This window comes from Lampris incognitus, chromosome 20 (assembly GCF_029633865.1).
Source record: "Lampris incognitus isolate fLamInc1 chromosome 20, fLamInc1.hap2, whole genome shotgun sequence".
Taxonomy (NCBI): Eukaryota; Metazoa; Chordata; class Actinopteri; order Lampriformes; family Lampridae; genus Lampris; species Lampris incognitus.
The window spans coordinates 23,394,913-23,422,498 of record NC_079230.1 but is presented as its reverse complement, the minus strand read 5'-3'; the positions used below and the strand labels follow the sequence as shown (position 1 = coordinate 23,422,498).

The window sequence follows — 27,586 nt, the reverse complement described above, 5'->3', positions numbered from 1 at the left end:
AATGAATGAGGGGTCACTTTCAAAATAGCTGTCCTGGTATGGGACAGCGCACTCACCCCTCACACACGCAAACGCGCGCGCGCGAACACGCACGCCCACATCACACACACACACCGCCCCATCTGAGGCCCATGCTAAACTGGCATTACTGCTGCTCTTTCTGACGTTTCTGACTTCTTCTTCTGGTAAGGTTTTTGTGTTTATCCTCATATGAATCCAGGGTCTCAGCTTTAGGGGGTGTCGTACATTAATTGGCGCCTGTTCTATTTTTAATCTGTAGGGGAATGTGATGTGACTGTAAAGCCCTATGGTTACTGATGTGGGATTTAGGGCCATGTAAACAAACAAACAGGGCCGGCCCCGAGCCACTGTGGGGCCCTAACCAGAATTCAATTTTGCACCCCCCCACACACACACACCACCACCGCCCCTCTCCCCTCTTGTCCCAGCACCACTTTGTTACTCATGTGACTGCACGTGGCCGGGGGGCCCTAGGCAGCAATTTAGATTTCGAACGGCTGGAGTCCGCCTGGGAAATAACAGCTAACATGACAACTGTTTGACCTGGCCGACCCACCACACCATCACTAGGACGCTTTTTTCAGTTGTTGCCACCATGAAGGCAACTGACAGTTAAGGAATAATAACTAGGTGAACTGCAAATAGGTTGCTGTAAACAATTTCACTCACATTGATTTTAAAACTTTTACCAACCACAAATCAGACAAAATACAGCATGTTGATGTATGCAGAGATGATTTGGGATGCAGTAGTTTATTAATAATAATAATAACAATAATAACAAACAACAACAATAATAAAAATAACAATAACAACATTGTGTGAGGCTAAACTGACTATTCACCAATAGTCTATTCATTATATAATAGGGTCAATTCAAGTCAGGGTTTATTGAGTCACAAAATTCGTCACAGTAAAAAGAAAAATATTTACTTCCATGGTAATTGCATATAAAAAAAAACACACACACACACACAGGACAAAAAAATGTTTGTTATATTTGAAGGTGATTGTCCCATCTTGGAAACTTGCGCTTGGGTTTTACGACTGAATTAATCCAGTCGATGTAGTTCCCTACTTTGGTGTAGACGCCGGGTTTACCAACGCGGCCGCAGCCCTCTCCCCAGCTGATGATCCCGTACAGGAAGCTGACATCACCTTTCGCACAGGCCAGGGGGCCCCCCGAGTCACCCTGAACAACCACACACACACACACACACACACACAAGCAGATAAACAGTTACACACTCAAAAATGAACAAATATAGCAAGAACACATACACAATAATGAGTCATGCACAAAACAAGTGTCAGCTCTGATTGCATCATATACCCAGAAAATTTCCATTACTACTATGCAAAACAGATACACTACCATCACAGTTCTCTGGACAGAAAGAAGACTGAATACTCAATACTATATAATACTACGCTTGACTATACTATACTATGCCGTATCGAGTCCATTCTCCCACAATGTCATGTATTGACACTGTTGACAAAGCTAAAATATATGATGTGCAAGGTACCCTTCAGCGTCTGTGAGACACAGCGGTTTAACCACTACCAAACCTTAACCCAAAACTTGACCACCACTATATGTCATTAATATTCATTGATCATGGCGGACGTTCTACACTGAAGTGTATGAGATACCTGCCACATTTCATTCAGACACCAAAAAGTACCTTGCATATCATATATATGAGACTGCACTACATCCTGCAGCACCTTGACTGCCCAGCGACATATGCAAGGATCCTGTTTGTGGACTTCAGCGCGGCATTCAACACCATCATTCCAGAAATCCTCTCCTCCAAACTCTCCCAGCTCATTGTATCCCCTGCCATCTGTCAGTGTATCACCAGCTTCCTGACAGGCAGGAAACAGCAAGGTGAGGCTGGGGGAAATCACCGCTGCTATACGAACAGTCAGCACTGGTGCTCCTCAGGGATGTGTCCTCTCCCCACTGCTCTTCTCCCTCAACGACTGCTCCTCCAAGGACTCAGCTGTTAAACCCCTAAAGTTTGCGGATGACACTATGGTCATCGGACTCATCCAGGATGGCAATGAGTCTGCATATCGGCAGGAGGTTGAGCAGCTGGTGCCCTGGTGCAGTCAGAACTTGAGCTAACATGCTCAAGACTGTGGAGATGACATTGGACTTTAGGACACACCCTGAAGCACTGCTTCCCCTCACAATATCCAATAGCCCTGTGTTACCCATGGAGACCTTCAAGTTTCTGGGAATTACCATTTCCAGAAACCTGAAGTGGGAGACCAACATCAACTCAATCCTCAAAAAGGCCCAGCAGAGGATGTTCTTTCTGTGGCAATTGAGGAAATTTGGTCTTCCACAGGACCTGTTCAGCCAGTTCTACACCGCAGTCATTGAATCTGCCCTGTGCACACCCATCACGGTCTGGTTCAGAGCAGCAACAAAACAGGATCAGAACAGACTGCAGCAAACAGTAAGGACTGCAGAAAAAAAAGTCATTGGTGCTGCTCTGCCCACCCTGCAGGACTTGTAGACCTCTAGAGCCTGGAAACTGGCAGGCAGAATCAGCACAGACCCCCACACACCCAGGACAGCCTGTTATAACTCCTACTCTCTGGCAAGTGCTACAGAGTAATGTGCACCAAAACCACCAGACATAGGAACAGTTTTTTCCCACAAGCCATCTCTGTCATGAACACTTAACAGCACGGTGCAATAATGTACACTTATTATGTAAATACAACGCTTTGTAAATAGTCACCTCTTGTCAAGATCTCACATATCTATGATGTGCACTACCTCTTTATAAACCAGATGTGCAATACAAATGCACAATTGTAGATACATATACAATTGCTGTATACTGGTTATAAATTGTTATTGTTATGCTATAATTATGACATAAGTTCCTAATATAGTATAGAATTATATGCTAGATAATAGATAAATATATGGTATATATTTTTAGCATATGATATAATATAATATTAGTATATAACATGTAAGCATAATAAGCTATAAAGTTATAATATTAGTATGTAATATCATATCAGAAGCAGAATGGGTTATTAATTATTCAGTCATAACAAAACGGTATAGTTGCGACATACCTGTTGTTTATACATACTTATCTCCAGTATTCAATTAATTAATCCATTTGTTTCTTTTGTTTTTCATTTGTGTGTGTGTGTGTGTGTGTGTGTGTGTGTGTGTGATATATATGCAAGTAGTACAAGCTGCTGTAAACCAGAGTCAAATTCGTCATATACATAGGAACTCTTGGACAATAAAATTGATTCTGATTCTGATAGATATCAACATTTTGTCGAAGGCATCAGTACATGACACAATGGGATGAGAATGTGTTGCTGTATTGTACTATACTGCACTATACTGTACTGTATCATACTACACAATATTGTACTATGCTGTACCATATTGTACTATACTTTACTGTATCGTAACATAACACATTGTACTATCTGTACTGTATCATACTATACGACACTGTACTATATTGCACTGCATTATACTGTACTATCCCATAATGTGCTATACTATAATATGCTGTATTGTACTATACTATACTATATTGTAGTGTGCTATACTATACGATACTATATTGTACTGCAGTATACTATACTGTAGTGAATTGTACTATTCTATACTGTACTATACTACTACTACTTACGGCTGCTCCCATTAAGGGTCGCCACAGCAGATCATCCGTTTCCATTTCTTCCTTTCTATATAGGTATACAGTGTATGTGTATATATATATACATACATACACACACTATACTGTACTATATTATGCTATGCTACTGTACTATACTATGATATGCTGTTATACTATACTATACTGTACTATACTATACTTTACTGTGCTATGCTGTTATATTATACTATAATATGCTATATTACACTATACGTTACTGTCTTTTCTCTAAAAGAAAGTGATGCATCGTGTTGCATGTCTCTATATGTCCCCCCACCTAAAGGCTCTCTCTAGTGCATTTTCCATAGTTGGAAGTCCAAAATCCCGACCTTCCACACTGAATGGACCCTGTGTCTCGGTGTGCTACCCGCTCATACCTGGCATGCATCTGCACACTGGCTGGACCCAGCGCAGATCATATCAGAGGTGACGTGGTTGCCATAGACCTCTGGTTTTGTACACGTCGAGTGGGGAACCAGTCTCACCCCGGCCTCCTGGAGGGTGGAGTATCCATTCGCCTCTGTTGAAATAAAGCAAATGGTTGTCTCTACGTATACATTACAGTACCTGTGTCCACCAGGGTCAGTGTAAGGTTATTCATCTGAGACAGGCCACTGAGATCAGATGTGGCTCGACGGACACGGAGGTGGGACGTTTCCCGGCTTCACTTACTCTCATGCGTGTGTCCCCAGCCGCTGATGGCGCAGCAGTAGTGGTCGGGGAAGGTCATGTCTTTGTCGGGGAGACAGATGGGCCGTATGAACGGGGTTCTCCTCACACAGCGGCCATCCTCCCTCTTCAGTTTGACCAGAACTGTCAAAAGGTGGGGAGGAACGCTTAACGGTGAGCATGAACACACAATGGAACCGCTCGGCGACAACATAAAGCAAGTGCTAGACTTGGAGACTCCTGGGTACAGATCCTGAGACGACGGCAGTGGTACACCCAGTCGTGTGTGTGTGTGTGTGTGTGCGTGTGTGTGTGTGTATATGTGTTCTAGTGGGGGAGTACATGGACACAGCTGTTCAGTGATGCACAGCTGTGTACACAGGCAGGGATCCTTTGTGTGTGTGTGTGTGTGTGTGTGTGTGTGTGTGTGTGTGTGTGTGTGTGTGTGTGTGTGTTTTTCTACATGGGGGTGAACTAGTTTACATCACTTGCTGGTAAATGTACGTGTGTGTGTGTGTATGTGTGTGTGTGCGCATGTGTGTTTCTCCATGGGGGGCAAATCACTGGTAAATATGTGTGTGTGTGTTTTTTCTAAATGGGGGGGGGTGAATCACTGGCAAATATGTGTGTGTGTGAGGTTGTGTGTGAGGTTGCGTGTGTGTGTTTTTCTACATGGGGGTGAACTAGTTTACATTACTTGCTGGTAAATGTATGTGTGTATGTGTGTGTGTGTGAGAGGTTGTGTGTGTGTGTTTTTCTACATGGGGGTGAACTAGTTGACATTACTTGCTGGTAAATGTACGTGTGTGTGTGTGTGTGTGTGTGTGTGCGTGTACATGCGTGCCGTTATTACCGATGTCGTGCAGCATGGGATTAAACACCGAGAACTTCTTGGGGAAGATGTAGTCCTCCACACCGAAGGTTTTGGTGTTTGGACCGGTGACGTTGAAATGCTGCTGGCCAAACACCACGCGGATGGTGGACTTCCGAGGACTGTGGGGAGACACAGCAGCCTCAGCATCACTGACACAGCCTGGCACATTCATTACACAGCCTAAAGGAGCAGGACGGAAATCTGCAGAGTCTAACATGTTGTTGCGTTTCTCTAATCATACCCGCCACCCTCTGAAAACCACTTTTAGTCGTAGTCTGGGTCCAGCAGAATTAAATCTTACAGAAGATGCTTCTCATTTTCCCTCAGACATACTCTCATAAGCCGTCGCCATGTAGGAAAAAAAATGGTTTTCTACAACACCGGGCTCGTTTTCACGGGGCATACCTCCATCAGGTACCAATTACCTGTAGATTGAAGCTTTTTACACGTCTGAATTAAAAACCGACGGAGTTGAACGACGAGCCAAGGTCGGCTGTTAAATCCGAGCCTGGTGCCTTGTCGCTCAGGAGGAAGCGTGTGTATTCAGTTTTTATGAGCACCTGAGAGAGGGATTATTTTTGGTGTTCCTTGAGCTGGATGCTGGTCGGAACAGAGTGTGTCCATAAAACTGCCATGCCGAGAGTTTAAAGTCAAGACTGTAAATCACCCGCTGGACGAGCTGCTCAGCTGATGTGGCGAGAACAGTGTGGACACGCTGGGAAGACATGCACCATCTTACCAGTGTGAGTCTTTATGAAAAGGGGTGTGTTAGTGGAAGGGTGTGCACTGACTGAGACGGTTTGGACGTGTGTGGAGGAGAGATGCTGGGTATACTGGGAGGAGGATGCTGAAGATGGAGCTGCCAGGGAGGAGGAAAGCCGAAGAGGAGGTTTATGGGTGTGGTGAGAGAGGACACGCAAGTGGCTGGTGTGACAGAGGAAGATGCAGAGGACAGGACGAGATGGAAACAGGAAGAGATGGAAACGGCTAATCTCCTGTGGCGCCCTCTAACGGGAGCAGCCAAAAGTACTAGTAGAGTCGAAGGGTGAGCAAAGTGTCTTTATTTCCATGACACAAAGCAAGAGTTTGGTTTAAAAGGGTGTTTTGGGGCATCCGGGTAGCGTAGCGGTCTATTCTGTTGCCTACCAAAATGGGGATCGCCAGTTCGAACCCCGAGTTAACCTCCGTCTTGGTCGGGCGTCCTAACGGACACAATTGGCCGTGTCTGCGGGTAGGAAGCCGGATGCGGGTTATGTGTCCTGGTCGCTGCACTAGTGCCTCCTCTGGTCGGTCGGGGCTCCTGTTGGGGGGGGGGGGAACTGGGTGGGAATAGCGTGATCCTGCCCCGCGCTACGTCCCCCTGGCGAAACTCCTCACTGTCAGGTGAAAGCAAGCAGCTGGCGACTCCACGTGTATCGGAGGAGGCATGTGGTAGTCTGCAACCCTCCCCGGATCGGCAGAGGGGGTGTAGGAATTATATTCCCTTCTCGAACAGCAAAGACCACAAAAACCGGATTATAAAACGAAGCTTCTTTATATGAAAATGGTTGCAGACATACATTTGACAAAGCTAATGGTAACGTTTTTCTTGCTAATCTCTGAGCGCACTGCTCTCGCACGAGTCTCGACTGTCAACTGAATCAACTTCCTGTTTCCTTGTCGCTAAGCCTGCTGGGAGTTTGAGTTTTACATTACGACATACAGTAGGCTTTTCTAATATGAACCGTGCGATCTGAACATTCGATCTATTCTTTTTAACATCACAAATAATATTTCTGTAATCATGTATCACATATAGTAATCAATCATATCTCTAATCATGTATTCAATAGAATAATCAATCAATCAAATAAACAATATAATTCACTTGTTTTCATGAACTAATTATTGAACTACTATTCAACTCAATCATGTGACCAAATAAGTCACAACAGGGGGTGGAGCAGCGACCAGGATGGCTCGGAATGGCCAGGTACAATTGGGGGGGGGGGGAGGGGGGAAAATCCCCCCCAAAAAAACAACACACAAACACCCGTTTTTCCAGAGGTTTATCGGTGACGTACCTGCGTGAAAAGCAGTGTCCAGCCGAGACGACCCAGCACGAGGAGATCAGGGTGCCGGCGCAGAACTCGCTCTCTCTGATGTAAATGGCTGCCATCCAGGGGTGAGTACCAGGCAGGGCCGTGTTGCCACCCATGATGCGGGCTCTGGGGATCGACAACCGCTTCTTGTGCCTCGTCCCGCACACGGGCTTTTTCTTGGGCTTGGCAGGCTTGGGTTTTTTGGTGGTAGGAGTGACAATAAAAGGCATTTTTCTCCGAGAGTAAACTGCACGAGGAGACAAAAGGAAGCCTACTGTTACTTTAAAGTCAGGGACATGATGTGCATCTTGAAGAACATTTGCTACTTCACCCTCAAATATTCACTAAATCTCTAATAGCGGCACTACCATTAGTGCTGTGACCAGGCCGTATTCTACTTAGCTGAGGTCGTCAAATCACAGTAATTGTGTCACAGCGTTGTGTCTCGTGCATTCAATACATGTCAACATATGGAGGAATTAGGCCCTAGTTGAGGACATCTGCTCAGATCTACTTTTTTTGGGGGGGGGATTTTTCCCCATTTTTCTCTCTCCAACTGTACCCAGCAAATTACCCCACTCTTCTGAGTCATCCCGGTCGCTGTTCCACCGCCTCTTGCCGAGCCGGGGAGGGCTGCAGACCACCACATGCCTCCTACGATACATGTGGAGTGGCCAGCCATTTCTTTTCACCTGACAGCGAGGAGTTTCACCAGCGGGATGTAGCATGTGGGAGGATCACGCTATTCCCTTCAGTCCCCCCCTGAACAGGCGCCCCGCCCGACCAGAGGAGGTGCTAGTGCAGCGACCAGGACGCATACCCACATCCGGCTTCCCACCCGCAGACACAGTCAATTGTGTCTGTAGGGACGCCCGACAAGGGGATTCGAACCGGCGATCTCCGTGTTGGTAGGCAACGGAATAGACCACTACGCTACCCAGATGCCCCCGCTCAGATCTACTTTTAACCACAATTTACACTCAACATGGGCTATAACACTGAACAACCGGCCTCAAAACCTATACCTAAACTTAACCAACTCTAATCTCACTAAAGCAAAGACTCAGAGCGGATGTCCTCAATGCTGTCCTCATTCATCAGTATTCATTGTATGCATGTGATAAAACGTGATTTGACACATTAACGTGTACTCTTGTGAAGCCAGACATACACTACATGGCCAAAAGTATGTGGACACCCATTCTAATTATTGGGTTTGGCTACTTCAGCCACACCCATTGTTAACAGGTGCATAAAATCAAGTGCACATAGCCACGCAATCTCCATAGACAAACCCTGGCAGTAGAATGGGTCCTACTGAAGCGCTCAGTGACTTTCAACGTGGCACTGTCGTAGGATGGCACCTTTCCAACAAGTCAGTTGGTCAGATTTCTGCCCTGCTAGATCGGCCCCAGTCAACTGAAAGTCTGTTATTTTGGAGTGGAAACATCTCAGAGCAACAACAGCTCAGCCGTGAAGTGGCAGCCCACACAAGCTCACAGAGCGGACCGCTGAGACGCGTAGCACGTAAAAGTACAACACTCACTACCAAGTCCCAAACTGCCTCTGGAAGCAAAGTCAGCACAAGAACTGCTCATCAGGAGTTTCATGAAATGGATTGCCATGGCTGAGCATTTGGACACGAGCCCAAGGTCACCATGTGCAAAGTTAAGAGTCAGCTAGAGTGGTGTGAAGCACACCACCATTGCACTCTGGAGCGGTAGAAAGGCGTTCTCTGGAGTGATGAATCACGCTTCACTATCTGGCAGTCTGACAAACCAATCTGGGTTTGGCAGATTCCAGAAGAACGCTACCTGCCCGAATGCATGACGCCAACTATAAAGTTTGGTGGAGGAGGGATAATAGTCTGGGGCTGTTTTTCATGGTTTGGGCCCCTTAGTTCCATCCATCCATTATCCAAGCCGCTTATCCAAAGTCAGGTCAAGTGGTGCTGGAGCCTATCCCAGCAGTCATTGGGCGGCAGGCAGGGAGACACCCTGCACAGGCCACCAGTTCATCACAGGGCCCACACATTCACACCGTGGGACAATTTAGTATGGCCAATTCACCTGACCTACATGTCTTTGGACTGTGGGAGGAAACTGGAGCACCCTGAGGAAGCCCACGCAGACATGGGGGAGAACACGCAAACTCCACACAAGCGATGACCGGGATTGACCCCCCAGGTTGGACAACCCCGGGGTTTGAACCTAGGAACTTCTTGCTGTGAGGTGACTGCACTAACCACTGTGCCACCGTGCCGCCCCTTTAGTTCCAGTGAAGGGAAATCTTAATGCAACAGCACACAATGACATTCTAGAAAATTGTGTGCTTCCAACTTTGTGGCAACAGTCTGGGGAAGGTCCTTTCCTGTTTCGGCATGACGATGTCCCCATGCACAAAGTGAGGTCCATAAAGACATGGTTTTGCAGAGTTTGGTATGGAAGAACTTGACCAGCCTGCACAGAGCCCCTGACCTCAACCCCATCCAACACCTTTGGGATGAATTGAGACGCCGACTGTAAGCCAGGCCTTCTCCCCAACTTCAGTGCCCGACCTCACTAATGCTCGTGATGGACGAATGGGAACGAATCCCTGCAGCCATGTTTCAAAATCTAGCGGAAAGCCTTCCCAGAAGAGTGGAAGCTGTTATAGCAGCAAAAGGGGGACCAGCTCCATATGAGTGCCCATGGTTTTGGAATGAGATGTTCAACAAGCGCATATAGGTGGTGATGCTTTTGGCCATGAAGTGTATATAAGTATATGCATAACTGCAAATGAGTTGTATATGAATGTTTTGCCTGTGGTATGACCACTGATAAGCTAAGCCACACTGGCCTGTCTCATAGTTCAGACAAGTCGTTGTCTGGTAGTCACTGCTAAGTGGCTGTTCTTATCCTCCCACTACCACTGACTGATTCTCCCTTGTAAGAAGCATAACAAAACAGCTTTTCTGCAGAAGGAAGTTAACACACAGGCCACAGGGTCACAAATCACTGGAAACGAAGCAGTATCTTGGACCAGATCATATTGCTGAGTACAGCAGCATCCAGATGGGGAAACCCTGTGAATTTTCTGCATACCCACAGCGTCATGACATTAAGCCGGCCCTGCCAAATGGCCCCGCTCACCACGTAAACATTTGGCTCTGCTTGACATGTTGATTCAGGATGAGTCATTCCAAACTTCCCTGACCTCATCTGGCCCGCATCCATATCAGTCCCGCCATTAAAACTAACAGAATTGCATCGCCTTAACTTTTCAGGCCAGTGTTGGGCAGGGTAGGCTAGGAGATAACTGCTGCAGTTTATCCAGTCTTACATTCACCGCTAACACGGGGTTTCTCACCGCGAGTTGTGGCCTTTAACGAGGTTTAGAGAGTGTTTTGAATAATCTCATCTGATGGCACATGTGCTACAGGTAGAGTCATTACATCAAGGCTGACAGAATTAGTCTGCGGGTTAAAATGAAGAGAACAAATGGTATCCAGCGTCCACAAAGCCGCTTATTCCTCAGGTGTCATATGGCAAGCCTGAAATTTATATGGAAGTCTACAACGAAGACAGCCAAATGAGTCACCCAGTAAATCTATAAAAGGAAAAACAACCTCTCAGTGATTCGGGTTGTATTGCTGTAATTTGCAGCAGGCTCGTTGTGCACAAACTAGGCTGTTAGTTAAGTAAAGATATTATCAATCAAGGTAATTAAAGTTCCCGACTGAGGTATTCACACACGGATAGAAAAGTATTTATGTAGAAGCTGGTGTTGAGAGCCGAGTCAAACAGCCTTTAACCTAAGAAATCATTTCCCCCCCCCCCCATTTTTCTCCCCAATTGTACTTGGTCAATCACCCCACTGTTCCGAGCCATCCCGGTCGCTGCCCCGCCCCCTCTGCCGATCCGGAGAGGGCTGCAGGCCACCACATGCCTCCTCCGATACATGTGGAGTCACCAGCCACTACTTTTCACCTGACAGTGAGGAGTTTCGCCAGGGGGACATAGCACGTGGGAGGATCATGCCATTCCCCCCAGTTCTCCCTCCCCCCTGAATAGGTGCCCCGACCAACCAGAGGAGGTGCTAGTGCAGCGATCAGGACACATACCCACATCTGGCTTCCCACCTGCAGACATGGTCAGTTGTGTCCGTAGAGACGCCCGACCAAGCCAGAGGTAACACGGGGATTCGAACTGGTGATCCCTGTATTAGTAGGCAATGGAATAGACCGCCATGCCACCCGCATGCCCACTAAGAAATCCTTTCTAAATATGATTCCCTGAGAAATTATCAACCTATTTACATCCACAACCCGAAGGCCGCGACGCTCCAGGCCTGCAGCCCTTTACTCACACTCAGACTTCACACAGGCCGGGACGTCGCAGTACTCCCAGGAGATGGCGCCGTGACTTAGGGTGTAACACCATGGCTTCCTGTCCTGATCTGGGTTTCTGCACACACAGAAACACAGTGGGCGTCACGTGGGGGGGCGACATCGGCATTAGCAAAACCACACGTTACTCAACAGAGCTCGCAGGCTGGCTGATGATGATGATGATAAGATAGTTAAACTCAAGGGACCCTGTTCAGACCCGGCTTCTTGTATCCAGATATGTCCAGATTGTGTCTGAGATGGATTTCATCCATACCTGGTATCCCTTTCAATGCAACTTAACACCAAAGGTGGAAGTAATCAACATTGTGATCTTTTTATTTTTTGCAGAACGCATTAGAATGAAAAGGGGTTGCATAATTTCACCAGACACGAGCAGCTTTTATCTTCCAAAGCTCCATTTGCAAATAATTTATCAATAAAGCAATGACTCGAGTGATTTTAGAGGAAAAATAAGGCAGTTCTCCAAGAAGTCATTAAATTACACTAAATTATATCGTTTGTCAGATGCACTCAAATATATTTTTTCAAGAGAAGTCATAATAAAGTGGATTTTGTTTTCTATTAAGTAATAAGAGTTTTAGCCAAATATAATCTTCTTTTTCTTTCGGCTGCTCCCATCAGGGGTTGCTACAGTGGATCTTCTATCTCTTCCTGTCCTCTGCTGCTCCCTCTGTCACACCAGCCACCTGCATGTCCTCCCTCACCACATCCGTAAACCTCCTCTTTGGCCTTCCTCTTTTCCTCTTGCCTGGCAGCTCCACATTCAGCATGCTTCTCCCAATATACCCAGCATCTCTCCTCCACACATGTCCAAGCCATCTCAATCTTGCCTCTCTTGCTTTGTCTCCAAACCGTCCAACTTGAGCTGTCCCTCTAATATAATCATTCCTAATCCTGTCCTTCTTCGTCACTCCCAATGAAAATCTTATAATCTTCAACTCCGCCACCTCCAGCTCCACCTCCTGTCTTTTCATCAGTGCCACTGTCTCCAAACCATATAACATAGCTGGTCTCACAACCATCTTGTAAACCTTCCCTTTAACTCTTGCTGGTACCCTTCTGTCACAAATCACTCCTGACACTCTTCTCCACCCACTCCACCCTGCCTGCACTCTCTTCTTCACCTCTCTTCTGCACTCCCCGTTACTTTGGACAGCTGACCTCAAGTATTTAAAGTCATCAACCTTCGTCGCCTCTACTCCTTGCATCCTCATCTTTCCACTGTCCTCCCTCTCATTCATGCATATGTATTCGTTCTTGCTCCTACTGACTTTCATTCCTCTTCTCTCCAGTGCATACCTCCACCTCTCCAGGCTCTCCTCCACCTCCACCTGCACCCTACTCTCACTACAGATCACAATGTCATCTCTAATGTCATTGGCCAAACATGATCGATGGGCCCAGTTTGCCTGACATTGCATCCTTTACAGTATAACTACTGCAGATGTGGACATGATGATGTTGATGTGTGACATGTTGTTCAGCTCAACTCAACATGCGTCTCCAGTGATCACTGACGATCAGACTGTGCTTTCCTGCTCATTAAGCAAACGAAGGCACACATCACTTCTGACATATCTCTTTAGAAATGGCATTGTACATATACACGAGTTTAAGTAAGAATCCTCAAGTTTCACCAGTATCACTGGTTTGCACTTTTTTGGGGGGGGGGCATTTTCCCCTTTTTCTCCCCAATTGTATCCGGCTAATTACCCCACTCTTCCGAGCCGTCCCAGTCACTGCTCCACCCCCTCTGCCGATCCAGGGAGGGCTGCAGACTACCACATGCCTCCTCTGATACATGTGGAGTGGCCAGCTGCTTCTTTTCACCTGACAGTGAGGAGTTTCACCAAGGCGTTGCGCGTGGGAGGATCACGATATTCCTCCCAGTCCTCCCCCCCCCCGAACAGGTGCCCCGACCAACCAGAGGAGGTGCTAGTGCAGTGACCAGGACACATACCCACATCCGGCTTCCCACCCACAGACACGGCCAATTGTGTCTGTAGGGACACCCGACCAAGCCGGCAGTAACACGGGGATTTGAACCGGCGATCTCCGTGTTGGTAGGCAACGGAATAGACCGCCACGCTACCCGGACGCTGGTTTGCAAATGTTTGGATCTTGAGTTGACCCGTGGTTTAAACGATGACCGTGGCGGGAGATGGTATATATATCTATGCTTAACACTGATGAGGAATGCGGTCCTAAGTGGTCTACATGGCGAGGGAACACATATGTGCAGTCACACGACACTACTATTAGCTCATGTGAGTCTCTAACAACCCATGTGTGTGTTTTGGGTGATTGGATTCTCAGTCATGGATGCATTCACACCTGTTATTTTTAGCGGGCCAGTTGTGACCCGATCACCCGAGATGCATTTTAATGCCAGGTATGAACAGGGCCAACGATGGAACCGGGTCAAAGGATGGACAAGTGGTTTTTGGTTTGTCTTTTAGGTTAATGGCCGAGGCAAAAAAAATGAATTTAAAAAAAATAGATCCCCATATCTGCAACAATCGCGAATCGCAAAACTGTCATTTTCCCTTATTTAAGTGACGTGAAGGTAGTTTTAACTGGACTCGATGACAGGTTTTGGGGGTTGCTGTGTAACCAGATGGAAACGATTATCTAAGATGTTTCCAGAACATTTTCTACATTTGGATTAGCAGTCTGGCAAACAATGAAGCAGCTCTTCAACATCTTGAGATTACATCTTTTTCCCCCCTTTTATCCCCAATTGCATCTGGCCAATTACCCCACACGAACCCCCAAACATACACACACGCGCACACACACACCTGCAGTAAGCGTGATCCCCCAGGCCCCTGAGGGGGGCGGCAACCACCGTGCCCACGTGCAGCTCATTGAGGAGCAGGTCCGAGTTCCACGGGAGGCAGCGGGCGCCCGTCTCCGTGGTCCCCACCAACCCGCGATAATCTGCGCCTCGGCTGCTATAGCACGCCGTCTTAGCCTCTGCACCACATGACATACACACAGGCATACATATGCAGAGTCACGCACAGGGACACGTGCACACCCACGCAAACACACAAATGCAAACAAACGTAAACGACGAGTAGATGCAGACACACACACACACACACACACACACACACACGCATGCATGCATACATTTAGACATGCACACATACAAAACGCACACACTCATTAACATATAATGTGCAAACATCAAAATATGTGCACATATATGGACAAATACACACCAACACAAACATGCACGCAAATACACACGCTCACAAACATATATGCACACACAATCATGCAAAAAAACATGTACATACACACATGCACGCATGCACGCATGCATACGCACGCACACAACACACACACACACACACACACACACACACACACACACACACACACAGGGATATAAGAAATGGAATAGAAGCTGCAGGTTTGCAGGTCCTGCCAGTCTTTTCAGTTTGTTGTGTTTCATTCGTATGTGACTCAGTCTTAACAAGCCTCACAACATCTCGGAGCTCAATTTAACAACTTCAGAGAGAAGCGGCTGAGTGAGTTCAAGCATACAGGCTGTCATGCCTTAACCTGTGGCCACACACACACACACACACACACACACACACACACACACACACACACACACACACACATGCATTTGCATACACAATAGTGTATGCAACAAAAGTGTGCACACTTTTGAACACTATCAAGAACGTCACTCAATACTGATTGGTTGGTAGATGCACCTCCTAATGTACTCCTTTGGCCTAATGCAAATTATATATACTATATACACATATATATATATATATGTATAAACTCCCCAGAGCAAAGCAAAGCAAACCAGGCATTTCACCAGAGGGAAAGAAACTAACTTGTGTTGTCTAGTTTGCACTCACCAAAGCTGCAGTGAGGTCCTCTGTAGCCAAGCCTGCAGTTGCACACCTCCTCACCGGTGTCTGTGATCAGACGGCACGTTCCTTCATTCTCACAGGGGTTCATACGGCACACTGCAGACATGAAGGCACAACACATCACCTGACAGTCTGCACTTAAAATGACATTCAGGTGTGGCCTACCAACACGGGGATCGCCAGTTCGAATCCCCGTGTTATCTCCGGCTTGGTCGGGCGTCCCTCCAGACATAGTTGGCCGTGTCTGCGGGTGGGAAGCCGGGTGGGGGTATGTGTCCTGGTCCTCTGGTCGGTCGGGGCGCCTGTTCGGGGGAGGGGGGGATAGCTCGATCCTCCCACGCGCAACGTCCCCCTGGTGAAACTCCTCACTGTCAGGTGAAAAGAAGCGGCTGGCGACTCCACATGCATCGCAGGAGGCATGCGGTAGTCTGCAGCCCTCCCCGGATCGGCAGAGGGGGGGTGGGGGTGGAGCAGCCACCGGGACGGCTCGGAAGAGTGGGGTAATTGACCAGATACAACTGCGGGGGGGGGTTCTGCTTTTTGCAAACCAACTCTTGCACGCTAGTCGTAACCTGCAGACGGTAACAAACAGTAGCATTGTGTGTTTCCCTGGACCTCCTTTGTGTGTGTGTGTGTGTGTGTGTGTGTGTGTGTGTGTGTGTGTGTGTGTGTGTGTGTGTGTGTTCACAAGCCAGGGTGTTGTGTTGCTGCAAAGCCCCTTGAGGCAAATTTGCAATTTGTGATACCGGGCTACACAAATTAAACCGACTTGACTCGACTTGATAACCGCGGAAGAATGCCGTTAATGTGTTGTGGGCTTGCTCGCCGCGGAAGGACGAGCAGAGCGCCGCCTCGCCGCCTCTGTGATCCGGCTGCTTTGATAGAGGACCTGGCAGCGGTTCCTCCTCCCGAGGACCTGGCAGCGGTCCCTCCTCCTGAGTGCGGTTCCCATTACATTCTCCGCGGCGCAGGGCACCGCCCCGGGGCGCGAGGCGTAACTCCTCGACTATATAAATTTCAAGCGCACTCGCGCCCGTGACGGACGAGTTTACGTAAGCGACGGAAAATGAGGATCTTGTCTCGCTCTCAAGCGAGCCGACCTTCGCGGACGACATACGCGCGTCTCGCCGCGAAGTCTGCAAACACAGCCAGCGTAAACACACCTTCCACGGTAGCAAAGTGCCGCCATGACGGATGAGCAGTGTTGGTCCAAGTCTAAAGAGAGCTGTCAATCACTTCTGATTTCGATGGCTGGTTCCAGTCCCGTGTTTTGAATCCTGGTCGCGGGGCAACCCCTCGTGTTGACGTTTGAATCACAGCTTGCGCCTTTGAGCGCGCCGTGTACGATTAGCAAACGTTGCGGGCTGGCGCCAAACTGCGCTTAACACTCATCATAAAGGCGAGACGGTTACTCATCTTCTGGTCGTACATGTTCTCTATACAGACCTCCTCGGTCTTGCAAGGGACCGAGTCTTTCCCAAGGGACGAGTCTGTCCCAGCAGGCACTGGGGTGAAAGACACAGAGACACCTTGGATAGACTGCCGGTCCATCAGAGCCCGCCCCCCTCCACACACTCTCTCTCTCTCTCTCCCATCTCTACCATTAGAGAGCAATTAAGGCAATTGAGAGGTAATCGCCTCTAAATTGCCCGACTCACCTAACGAGCTCGTCTGGGGAGGAAACCTCGTGTAAACCTCCGCGAGCACGGGAAGAACAACCGAAATCCACACGGAAGGGCTGGACCAGAGGCCGCTTACCGCGAGGAAGCAGCGCACCGCCCTCTTGACACGCGCTAGTCGGTAGGTCAGGTTTATGAGGTCAGAGAGACACCGTCCTCCCAGAAGACGCGCTGCCACCTCCACCTAGCAGATGCCGACGCTCGCGGCACCACCCTGTTACGGGAAGTGAGGAATTAGCGGAGCACGGGCCCCTATTTGCTAACACAAGGGCCTCGGCACCCGAGCACGAAGAGTTTTAGTTCCAGCGGAAGTCAAGTGTAAAAAGCTCTAGTGCATTGTGGGAAATAAGGCTCCACTTCGCAGGAGGTAACGTTCAGCCATGTTTTGCAGCAACATGAGGGTCTCCTCAAACTTGTGTGCTTAGTTGTGAATCAGACACTGACTCGCGATATGACTGCAGTGCCTTCTGCTTCATTCAATACCCCCCCCCCCGTTTTTCTCCCCAACTGTATTTGGCCAATTACCCCACTCTTCCGAGCCGTCTCGGTCGCTGCTCCACCCCCTCTGCCGATCCGGGGAGGGATGCAGTCTACCACATGTCTCCTCCAATACAGGTGAGGTCGCCAGTCGCTTCTTTTCACCTGGCAGTGAGGCGTTTCACCAGGGGGATGTAACGCGTGGGAGGATCACACTATTCCCCCCCAGATGCCCCTCCCCCGCGAACAGGCACCTCGACCGACCAGAGGAGGCGCTGGTGCAGCTACCAGGACACATACCCACATCCGGCTTCCCAACGGCAGACAAGGCCAGTTGTGTCTGTAGGGATGCCCGATCAAGCCGGAGGTAACACGGGGATTCGAACTGGCGATCCCCGTGTTGGTAGGCAACGGAATAGACCGCTACGCCACCCGGACGCCCCTCATTCAATATATCTAAGCAAGCAAGAATTTGTAAACAAACGCCACATGTGAGCAAACTGTTCTCTCATTGGTCGGAATTTTGGGGGGCAGAAATTTGACTTGGAGTTTATCCTGCGGGTAAAAAAGCACGTGGTCTGTTGGCACCGGGTAGCAGTCATTTTCCAATTTAACAACCCAAAAACGTGAAACAGAGCATCGTCACCAGCTATGTCAGTGGATCATTTGGTTCGTGGATCAGAGGCTCGCATACGAGCACTTCCAACGGGAAAACGTTCCCATGAACCGGCCACAACCTTCCCGGTCACGGCGAGCCGATCCCACAATGCAAAGCAGTCTGCATCAACTGGGCCGGACCGCATCCTCACCGCCAAGCTCATCTGGAAACGTACCGAGACCAACTTCTCTCGGTGAGTCTCGGTCCGATTGTTTACGCGGTTGTTGTGTTCACATCATGCCCAACCGAGGGAGGCAAAAACGCCCCTGGTTTGAAAATAAACATGAAACCCCCCCCCCACCCCACTCCCACCCCCCACACACACGCACACACGCACTGTAAGGCGAGCCCTCTGACACCATGACAGCAAAACAACAGTTTCGGTCCACGAAACTTGAAAGCACATCCAGTCTCTTTTGTACCTGGGAATGTTGAATACCCATGAATAACCCCCCCCCCCCCCGCCCTGCCGCCCCACACACACACCTACTCCTCCTCCTCCCATTATCAGGTGCTTCCTTAGAGATGAAACGACCTAACTGGCCCACGGGGTGTGTCCCCCGCATACACCGTTTACTGAGTCACTGTAATGAGTCATGTACGCAACGGGGATCAGAGAGAGAAGCGCCTGTCTTTGATAAGTCCCGCTTCACCCATGGCGTGATCTGCCTAAACCCGAACCTGTACGCCTCAGTCATGTCTGCAAAAGAGAGGAAGGGAAAGAGACAGAGAGACATAGAGAGATAGATGGATAGAGAGAGACATAGAGAGAGAGAGAGAGAGAGAGAGAGAGAGAGAGAGAGAGAGAGAGAGAGAGAGAGAGAGAGAGAGAGACCTGCTAGCAGGTGTCGTTGACGAGTGAGGGAATAGTAGAGGAGGACAATATGAGAAACCACCTCTTTGGGAAATGAAGGCTGCTTTTTGTATTTGGTGCAGGTTCAGTTTGCCGACACGCCTAAATTGATCTGAGAACTATCGATCAGTAAAGTCTGTAAAAAATAAATCACACTGTCCTGCTGAGATTTTACTGTCAACACCTTAAAGGGAAACAGTCATGATTTTCAGCATTCTCTCTCTTTCTCTCTCTCTCATATATATATATATATATATATATATACACTCACCGGCCACTTTATTAGGCACACCTGTCCAACTGCTCGTTAACGCAAATTTCTAATCAGCCAGTCACATGGCAGCAACTCAATGCATTTAGGCATGTAGACATGGTCAAGACGATCTGCTGCAGTTCAAACCGAGCATCAGAATGGGGAAGAAAGGTGATTTAAGTGACTTTGAATTTGGCATGGTTGTTGGTGCCAGACGGGCTGGTCTGAGTATTTCAGAAACTGCTGATCTACTGGGATTTTCACGCACAACCATCTCTAGGGTTTACAGAGAATGGTCCGAAAAAGAGAAAATATCCAGTGAGCGGCAGTTCTGTGGGCGAAAATGCCTTGTTGATGCCAGAGGTCAGAGGAGAATGGCCAGACTGGTTCGAGCTGATAGAAAGGCAACAGTAACTCAAATAACCACTCATTACAACCGAGGTATGCAGAAGAGCATCTCTGAACGCACAACACGTCGAACCTTGAGGCAGATGGGCTACAGCAGCAGAAGACCACACCGGGTGTCACTCCTGTCAGCTAAGAACAGGAAACTGAGGCTACAATTCGCACAGGCTCACCAAAATTGGACAATAGAAGATTGGAAAAACGTTGCCTGGTCTGATCAGTCTCGATTTCTGCTGCGACATTCGGATGGTAGGGTCAGAATTTGGCGTCAACAACATGAAAGCATGGATCCATCCTGCCTTGTATCAACGGTTCAGGCTGCTGGTGGTGGTGTAATGGTGTGGGGGATATTTTCTTGGCACACTTTGGGCCCCTTAGTACCAATTGAGCATTGTGTCACGCCACAGCCTACCTGAGTATTGTTGCTGACCATGTTCATCCCTTTATGACCACAGTGTTCCCATCTTCTGATGGCTACTTCCAGCAGGATAACGCGCCATGTCATAAAGCTGGAATCATCTCAGACTGGTTTCTTGAACATGACAATGAGTTCACTGTACTCAAATGGCCTCCACAGTCACCAGATCTCAATCCAATAGAGCACCTTTGGGATGTGGTGGACCGGGAGATTCGCATCATGGATGTGCAGCCGACAAATCTGCAGCAACTGCGTGATGCTATCATGTCAATATGGACCAAACTCTCTGAGGAATGTTTCCAGTACCTTGTTGAATCTATGCCACGAAGGATTAAGGCAGTTCTGAAGGCAAAAGGGGGTCCAACCCGGTACTAGCAAGGTGTACCTAATAAAGTGGCCAGTGAGTGTATATATATATATATATATATATATATATATATATATATATAATGTTCTAGGTATAACACCGTTAACATTGAGCAGTCTCCTGCGTCTCTCTGAAACGCCGCCGAAATTGTGTGGAAAATCGTCAGTCTGCGAATACGTCTTCTTTATTGTATTATTGACAATCTCTTAGACAGTGTAGATTCCGGGAAGACCCGCCCCTACTCTATCTCTGACTGGCTAACCCTATCCCTAACCCCACCCTAACCCTAACCTTAACCAACCTAACCGACGGAGGCAACGAGTACTAGCCAATCAGAGGCAGAGTTCCCGGAATGCGGGTGGGGGAAAAACTATGTATGTGGCGGGAGTGCCGGAAAAGTTGAAACGCGTATTTTCCAAACACCGCACCTCAGTCGCAGTCAAATCCCAAAACACGCAGCGCCGGAAGTTGGTCCACCCCAAGGATCCACCCCCCCCCGGCACAAACAGAGCAATACGCTGTTAAGTGCCTGGAGGATTGCTGTGACTCGTACATCGGGGAAGCTAAACGCGTCAGACCAGGACCCTGTAGTCTACAACCATCTACAGGCCAGTGGCCACTCTTTCAAGGACGAGGATGTGCACACCCTTGGTAGGGAGGGGCGCTGGTTTGAACGGGGAGTCAAAGAGGCCATCTATGTGAAGAGGGACCGACCATCCCTGAACCGAGGGAGGGGCCTAAGAGTACATCCGTCGCCATCTTACAATGCTGTGATGCAACTACTCCCCGACCCTCTGTGAGTAGCACACATGGCCACTGAAAATCTAGTTAATGGCCGCGCCCGTATTTGCATATGAACCTGATGGCTGGTTTCGGTCGTTATGCCGCTGTATTGTTTATAAAGGGTGGGAAGACCTGCAGTCGGCTGAGACTGAGGCGGCCTCCTAGACGAGCGATGAACCGCCTGTCTCTTAGTGAACGTGGTGTCCAGATGAACTGACTCAACCTCCTTTAACGAGCCAGCCGAGCTGTGAGGCTGAGCTGTGGGGGGTCGAGACGGCGCCTTATCGGCTTTCGCTCTCCGTCGCAACAAAAGGCGCGAAAAGAGAAAGGAAGGCAAGCCGGATGAAAGCGCGTCTCACCTGTGTAGCGGACTCTCTCACACACGGTTTCCCCCGCCACGCATGTGCACCGCTCCACGTTCCGCCAATGGATCCTCCCCCAGGACTCTCCCGTGTCGTAGTACCGCAGGTGTAGCGTTTCATAGCACTTCCCTGAGGGGAGAGACGAGAGAACACAAAACACATGAAAGGTGGTTCGTGGGAAGGCGAGAAGAGGAGGGGTGGAACGAGTCCCCGGAGCGCTGCGGTGCAGCATGTCAGGGGCCGACCGGCTGGCGGCGCTGTGGAATTTACCAACACTGTGAACAAAAGCAGTAACTTGTTGTTGTTGTTGTTGAAGTTGGTGAGCGTTGGCAGATCCAGTTCATCTGAAAGCAAAGTGGAGCCCTGCTGCCTTGCAGCGGAGAACACCTGACTACTTCAGGGGATTTGAACCTTTGTGGCGGCTCTACACCTTCTTAGTTTTGAAGGTCGTGTTTCTGATGAGCTGTGGTTTATAAAGGTTACCTACTTTGCTCACACTGCTTCCCGGTGAAGCTCTCCGGGCAGGTGCATTCAAACGTGCGTAGGTGTGGGACCAGAGTGCAGATGCCGCCATTTTGGCATGGGTTCCCCTGGCACGGATCCGTGATCCTTCTAGACGTGTGGACAAACACTGGAACACATCGACGCCCCCATACCAAGTTAGAATGTTGGGACGGAAGAGGTCATGATGCTGAAACTTAAGACATGTTTTTCTTTTCTTTTCTTTTGTTTTTCCTCCATTTCTCCCCACTTGTACTTGGCCAATCACCCCACCCTTCCGAGCCATCCCGGTCGCTGCTCCACCCCCTCTGCCGATCCGGGGAGGGCTGCAGACTACCACATGCCTCCTTCGCCAGCCACCTCTCTTCACCTGACAGTGAGGAGTTTCACCAGGGGGACGTAGCGCGTGGGAGGATCACGCTATTCCCCCCAGTTCCCGCCCCCCGAACAGGTGCACCGACCGGTCAGAGGAGGCGCTAGTGCAGCGACCAGGACACATACCCACATCCGGCTTCCCACCCGCAGACACGGCCAATTGTATCTTTAGGGACGCCCGACCAAGCCGGAGGTAACATGGGGATTCGAACCGGTGATCCCCGTGTTGGACGCGGAATAGGCCGCCACGCCACCCGGACGCCCTGAAAGCAGCCATCCATCCTCCAAACTGCTTATCCTGCCCTCAGGGTTGCAGGGATGCTGGAGCCTATCCCAGCAGTCATCGGGCAGCAGGCGGGGAGACACCCTGGACAGGCCGCCAGGCCATCACAGGGCCGATACACACACACACACACACACACACACACACACACACACAACTTAGTACTGCCTATTCACCTGACCTACAGGTCTTTGGACTGTGGGAGGAAACCGGAGCCCCCGGAGGAAACCCACGCAGACACGGGGAGAACATGCAAACTCCACACAGAGGACGACCCGGGACGACCCCCAAGGTTGGACTACCCCGGGGCTGGAACCCAGGACCCTCTAGCTGTGAGGCAACCCCCCCCCCCCTAAAACATGTTTGAATGAACTTGTAATGGCCTGTCCGGCACATTGCCTTACCGTTGGGTCGGGTGACCTCGGTTGTGCAGAAGCCCCACTGCACATCTCGATCAAAATTGTGTGTTAGGGAGCACCTGTACGGCAGAGGACACAGAAAGGGGTTGAAACGCTGCGCATCGGGATCTACGACGTGAGCTATGGAGTGAGACGAGCCATCGGGCCGCAAACTGCGGCGCACTATAAGGTGAACCTGTGCAAACCTGTTCGCGACGACAGAAGAGTTCACGCTGTTATTCCCGTCTGCAGCCTTACTGCCACACCGAGAACAAACAAACCCCAAACCGCTCACCCCCATCCATCTGATATGGACGGCAAATTTCCCACCCGCTCGTCTCCATCTGCCGCTGCAGCTTCACCCCATCCTCAACGTGTCAATACTGCTTTAACTCGATCGATAATGAAGTTTCTCTGAGGTTGGCTGAACCGCAGGAATGTGCCCAAAGGACCGTGCAGCTATTATGAACACATGAATGCAGATTTAAACAGGGTTAAAGTGCTTACACACTGATATGCGTGTGTGCGTGTGTGCGTGTGTGCACTGCCAGCACACTGCATGGTGTGCGCTGGCATTGGGACACTGCTACTTTGGCTGTGAGTGTGCAGCAGCACCAGACAACGTGAGACGCTTGCAGCAGCATTCCTGTTGCTGGTACTTTCCGGCCACCGCCCTTCTTGACGCAAACTGTGTCACAACAACCCCCTCGATGGATGACTTCATCTGCAACACTCCCTGTCAGTTACTATGTTTCACTCTAACGAGAGCAAGATGACATGCAGATTATAGAAGTCAGTGGGGGGAGGGGGAGGGGGGGCACGGTGGTGGATTAGCATGAGAAAGATGGACGGACAAAACGTGCAACGGCATTTTAATGCAAGTTTTTTAGATCACTTTCTTTTTTTTTGGGGGGGGGGGCGAGTTTATCCCCTCTTTTTCTCCCCAATTGTCCTAATTGACAGAGGCGGCTTGGAAAATAGGGCCATTACCCTATTTTCCGAGCCACCCCGGTCGCTGCTCCGCCCCCTCTGCCGATCCAGGGGGGGGGGCTGCAGACTACCACATGCCTCCTCCGATACACGTGGAGTCGCCAGCCGCTTCTTCTCACCTGACAGTGAGGAGTTTCACCAGGGGGACGTAGCGCGTGGGACGATCACGCTACCGCCCCCCCCCCGAGCAGCAACCAGGACACATACCCACATCCGGCTTCCCACCCGCAGACACGGCCAATTTTGTCTGTAGGGACGCCCAACCAAGCCGGAGGTAACACGGGGATTCGAACCGGCGATCCCCGTGTTGGTAGGCAACGGAATAGACCGCTACGCTACCCGGATGCCCTCAATGGAAGTGACGGGGGTCGTGAACACGGGCCGTACAGTTTGGCAGCGAGCAGTCGACAAAAACTCCGTCAGCTCCTCCCCTCGCTGGAAGACTGCATAGTGCATCTGGATTACACCCGAGCGAGAGGGAGTCTCCGAGTACCGAGGTGCCTGACAGACAGATGACACTGCCCGACCAGTTATGCTGAGTCAGCGAGTTAGCAACTCTATTACGCTTGCTCAAAAGCATTTGCAAGGTTTAGGCTTTTCTTTTTTTGGGTTTTTTTTTGGGTTTTTGAGGTTGACGTCATGTTGAGTTCAAGTCACATGATGGGGACTGATGTCATATCCTCTGTCCATCTGGTGTAAAATCAGAGGATAAACAGACCTTCCTTTCCTCCAGTGTTGAGTTGTCACTGATGCAAGACCGTGTGTGTGTGTGTGTGTGTGTGTGTGTATGTGTGTGTATGTGTGTGTGTGTGTGTGGAGCTGGAGGTGCTGGACTGACAGCTGACGAGGAGCACTCACCAAGGTCTGGAGGAGCCGATGGTGATGCAGTGGTGATGAATCCTTCCACCTTGACGGAATGGGAATTTGCATTCATGGCCATGGGTCGTGAGAACTGGGGGTGAGAGAGAGAGAGAGAGAGAGAGAGAGAGAGAGAGAGAGAGAGAGAGAGAGAGAGAGAGAGAGAGAGAGAGAGAGAGAGAGAGAGAGAGAAGAATCAGGCTTTTGCAGTCTCTGAAAAGGGAACCAGGAGAAATTGCTCATGTACGTCTCATGCAGAAAAGCCAGAGCTCCGGTTCATGGTTTCCGGTGGTAATGTGTTCAGAGATAAGCCACCTGTGGGTCTGACCCTGGACCTGATCAAGTTTTACTCCACAAGAGGCCTTTGGGGGGCTGCGGTAAACTGAGCTGGATGCTTGCCAGCCGCAGGAGAAAGAGAGAGTCCCCTATAAACTCCCTTATGATCAATAAACCACTCGGGGTGTGTGTGCAGTTGCATACCGAAGGAGCATCTCTGCACGATGTTCACGATTCAGCATGAATCCCTGCAAACACTTGAAGAATCTAAAAGAAAAGAAAAGAAGGTGGAAGAAATTGCCTACCTTTGCGCGCGCCCGTGCCTGCGTCTCGCGCGCTGGCTGTCTCGTATCCAGGGAGGCTCGGTCTCTGTAACAGAGCAGAAGTCAGTCCACCGAAACTCGCCCGGAGCAAAGTTTGGGAAGTTGGGCAGGACTCGATCCCGGCGTTTGAAAGGATGGATGGAAAAGGACCACTTACCGTCCGCGCGGTGAGCACGCAGGGCAGGAGAAGCAACACCACGCGTGCCGCCGTGCAGCGCGCCATCACGCAACTGGGTGGATGGGTGTGTGTGTGTGTGTGTGTGTGTATGTGTGTGTGTGTCGGTTGAATTCTCTGTCGCTGCGCGCGGGAGAGGGTCCCTGTCCCGTGGTCACGTTATGTCTGTCAGTTGCGGAGCTGCCAGTCTGCTTTTTGTCATCGGAAACCCGGCGAGTATAGTCCTGTCCCTCGCGACTCCGCCGCGTGTTGAGTAAACCCGTTGCGTCATTGGACCCGTCTGTGTAAGACGCGCGGCATCGGTCTCCTGGCGGTGCTCCTGCAACAGGTTCTGCAGACACCCACCACTTGATCCCTGCTGCAGCGGGAAGCCACTTTCCACAGGGGGGCGGACCGGTGTCGAGCCAAATTATGTGCCCCCCCCTAAAGAATATGTTTCCCGCGGGAAATACATACTTTTACTTTTCTTACTTTTCTTTTTTTTACTGCTGTTTCACCTTTTTTATCCTGTCGGAGAAAAATACTAAGTTTTAAACTAGTGTTTAGATTGTCAGCAGGATTTGACAATGTGACCTACCGAAAGCAGGGAAATTACAACTACAGTAGCAAAAAAAGAAAAAAAAAGCTCCTTCCGGATGCTGCTTAATGCGTAAAATAGTGTTTAAAATCTAAATTTACAAGTTTTCAAGTCCTTAGGGCATGCGCGTTCCCGGGACGCCTCGGATATCTGGTGGGGTGCGTATTATGTTGGGGATGCAAAAATTGGCAGGGCACGGGAATCCCTCCTTGCAGCACTGTTGGTCCACGGTGCATTCCAGCAGCGACGTGCTGGGGCAGGACACCGGCCCCGGCCCGTATAAGCTAACCCCTCATTTTCACCAGCTGCAAGAATTACTTTCCAGATGCTGTGCGAAAACAAACGGGGCTTAGACTAGAAAATAGTAGAATAGAATAGAATCAAATCCATTATTTTTCCAAATTCATTTGTTGTAGCCAGTTTGAAGCAAACCAAATATGCTCCTGAATTATACAACATAAATTATAATTATACTGATAAACTGTTCTAATATTGTAATAATATTATTCTTTATGGCAAAAATATTATACTATTATACTATATATAGGCTACTACTGATGTAGTAATAACAGGCCTCATGTGCTAACACCACTATAGCCTACTGTACTATTTGACTACTAAATAGTACTAACCTACCAATACTATCTAAAAATATACTTATATACTTTAAAAAAAACTTTAAATGTAGTCTACCTGACAGTTTTCAGCAGCTAAAGTAGCCTCAGGGGAATTTAAAGCGACCCTTGAAGGGGAAGTTGTTCAGCTATGCTAACAGCGCCGTTAATTATTGACATTTCTGACTAACTTGGCAAACACACTGAAGAGGGAGAATCCAGGACCGGGTCTGTCTTGTACAAGCCACTGGGCCTAAACTGCACCAGAGGGGCGTTTACTTTTGCTTTTAGAGGGGGGTTTGAGTTGG

General features: G+C 49.2%; 1 protein-coding gene across 1 annotated transcript; it reads right to left on the bottom strand.

The window, feature by feature from the left end:
- Positions 1 to 1,015: 1,015 nt before the first annotated feature.
- Positions 1,016 to 26,135, bottom strand: LOC130130481 (hepatocyte growth factor activator). The gene is made up of 15 exons (XM_056300190.1): positions 26,070 to 26,135; positions 25,895 to 25,958; positions 25,314 to 25,407; positions 23,472 to 23,545; positions 22,396 to 22,539; positions 21,906 to 22,037; positions 15,639 to 15,749; positions 14,553 to 14,727; positions 11,709 to 11,806; positions 8,735 to 8,758; positions 7,344 to 7,608; positions 5,260 to 5,399; positions 4,410 to 4,550; positions 4,115 to 4,257; positions 1,016 to 1,213 (listed from the first exon to the last, which is right to left on the bottom strand). Exons 1-15 carry the CDS (start codon positions 26,133 to 26,135, stop codon positions 1,016 to 1,018), a joined length of 1,869 nt encoding a protein of 622 aa, XP_056156165.1.
- Positions 26,136 to 27,586: the final 1,451 nt, after the last annotated feature.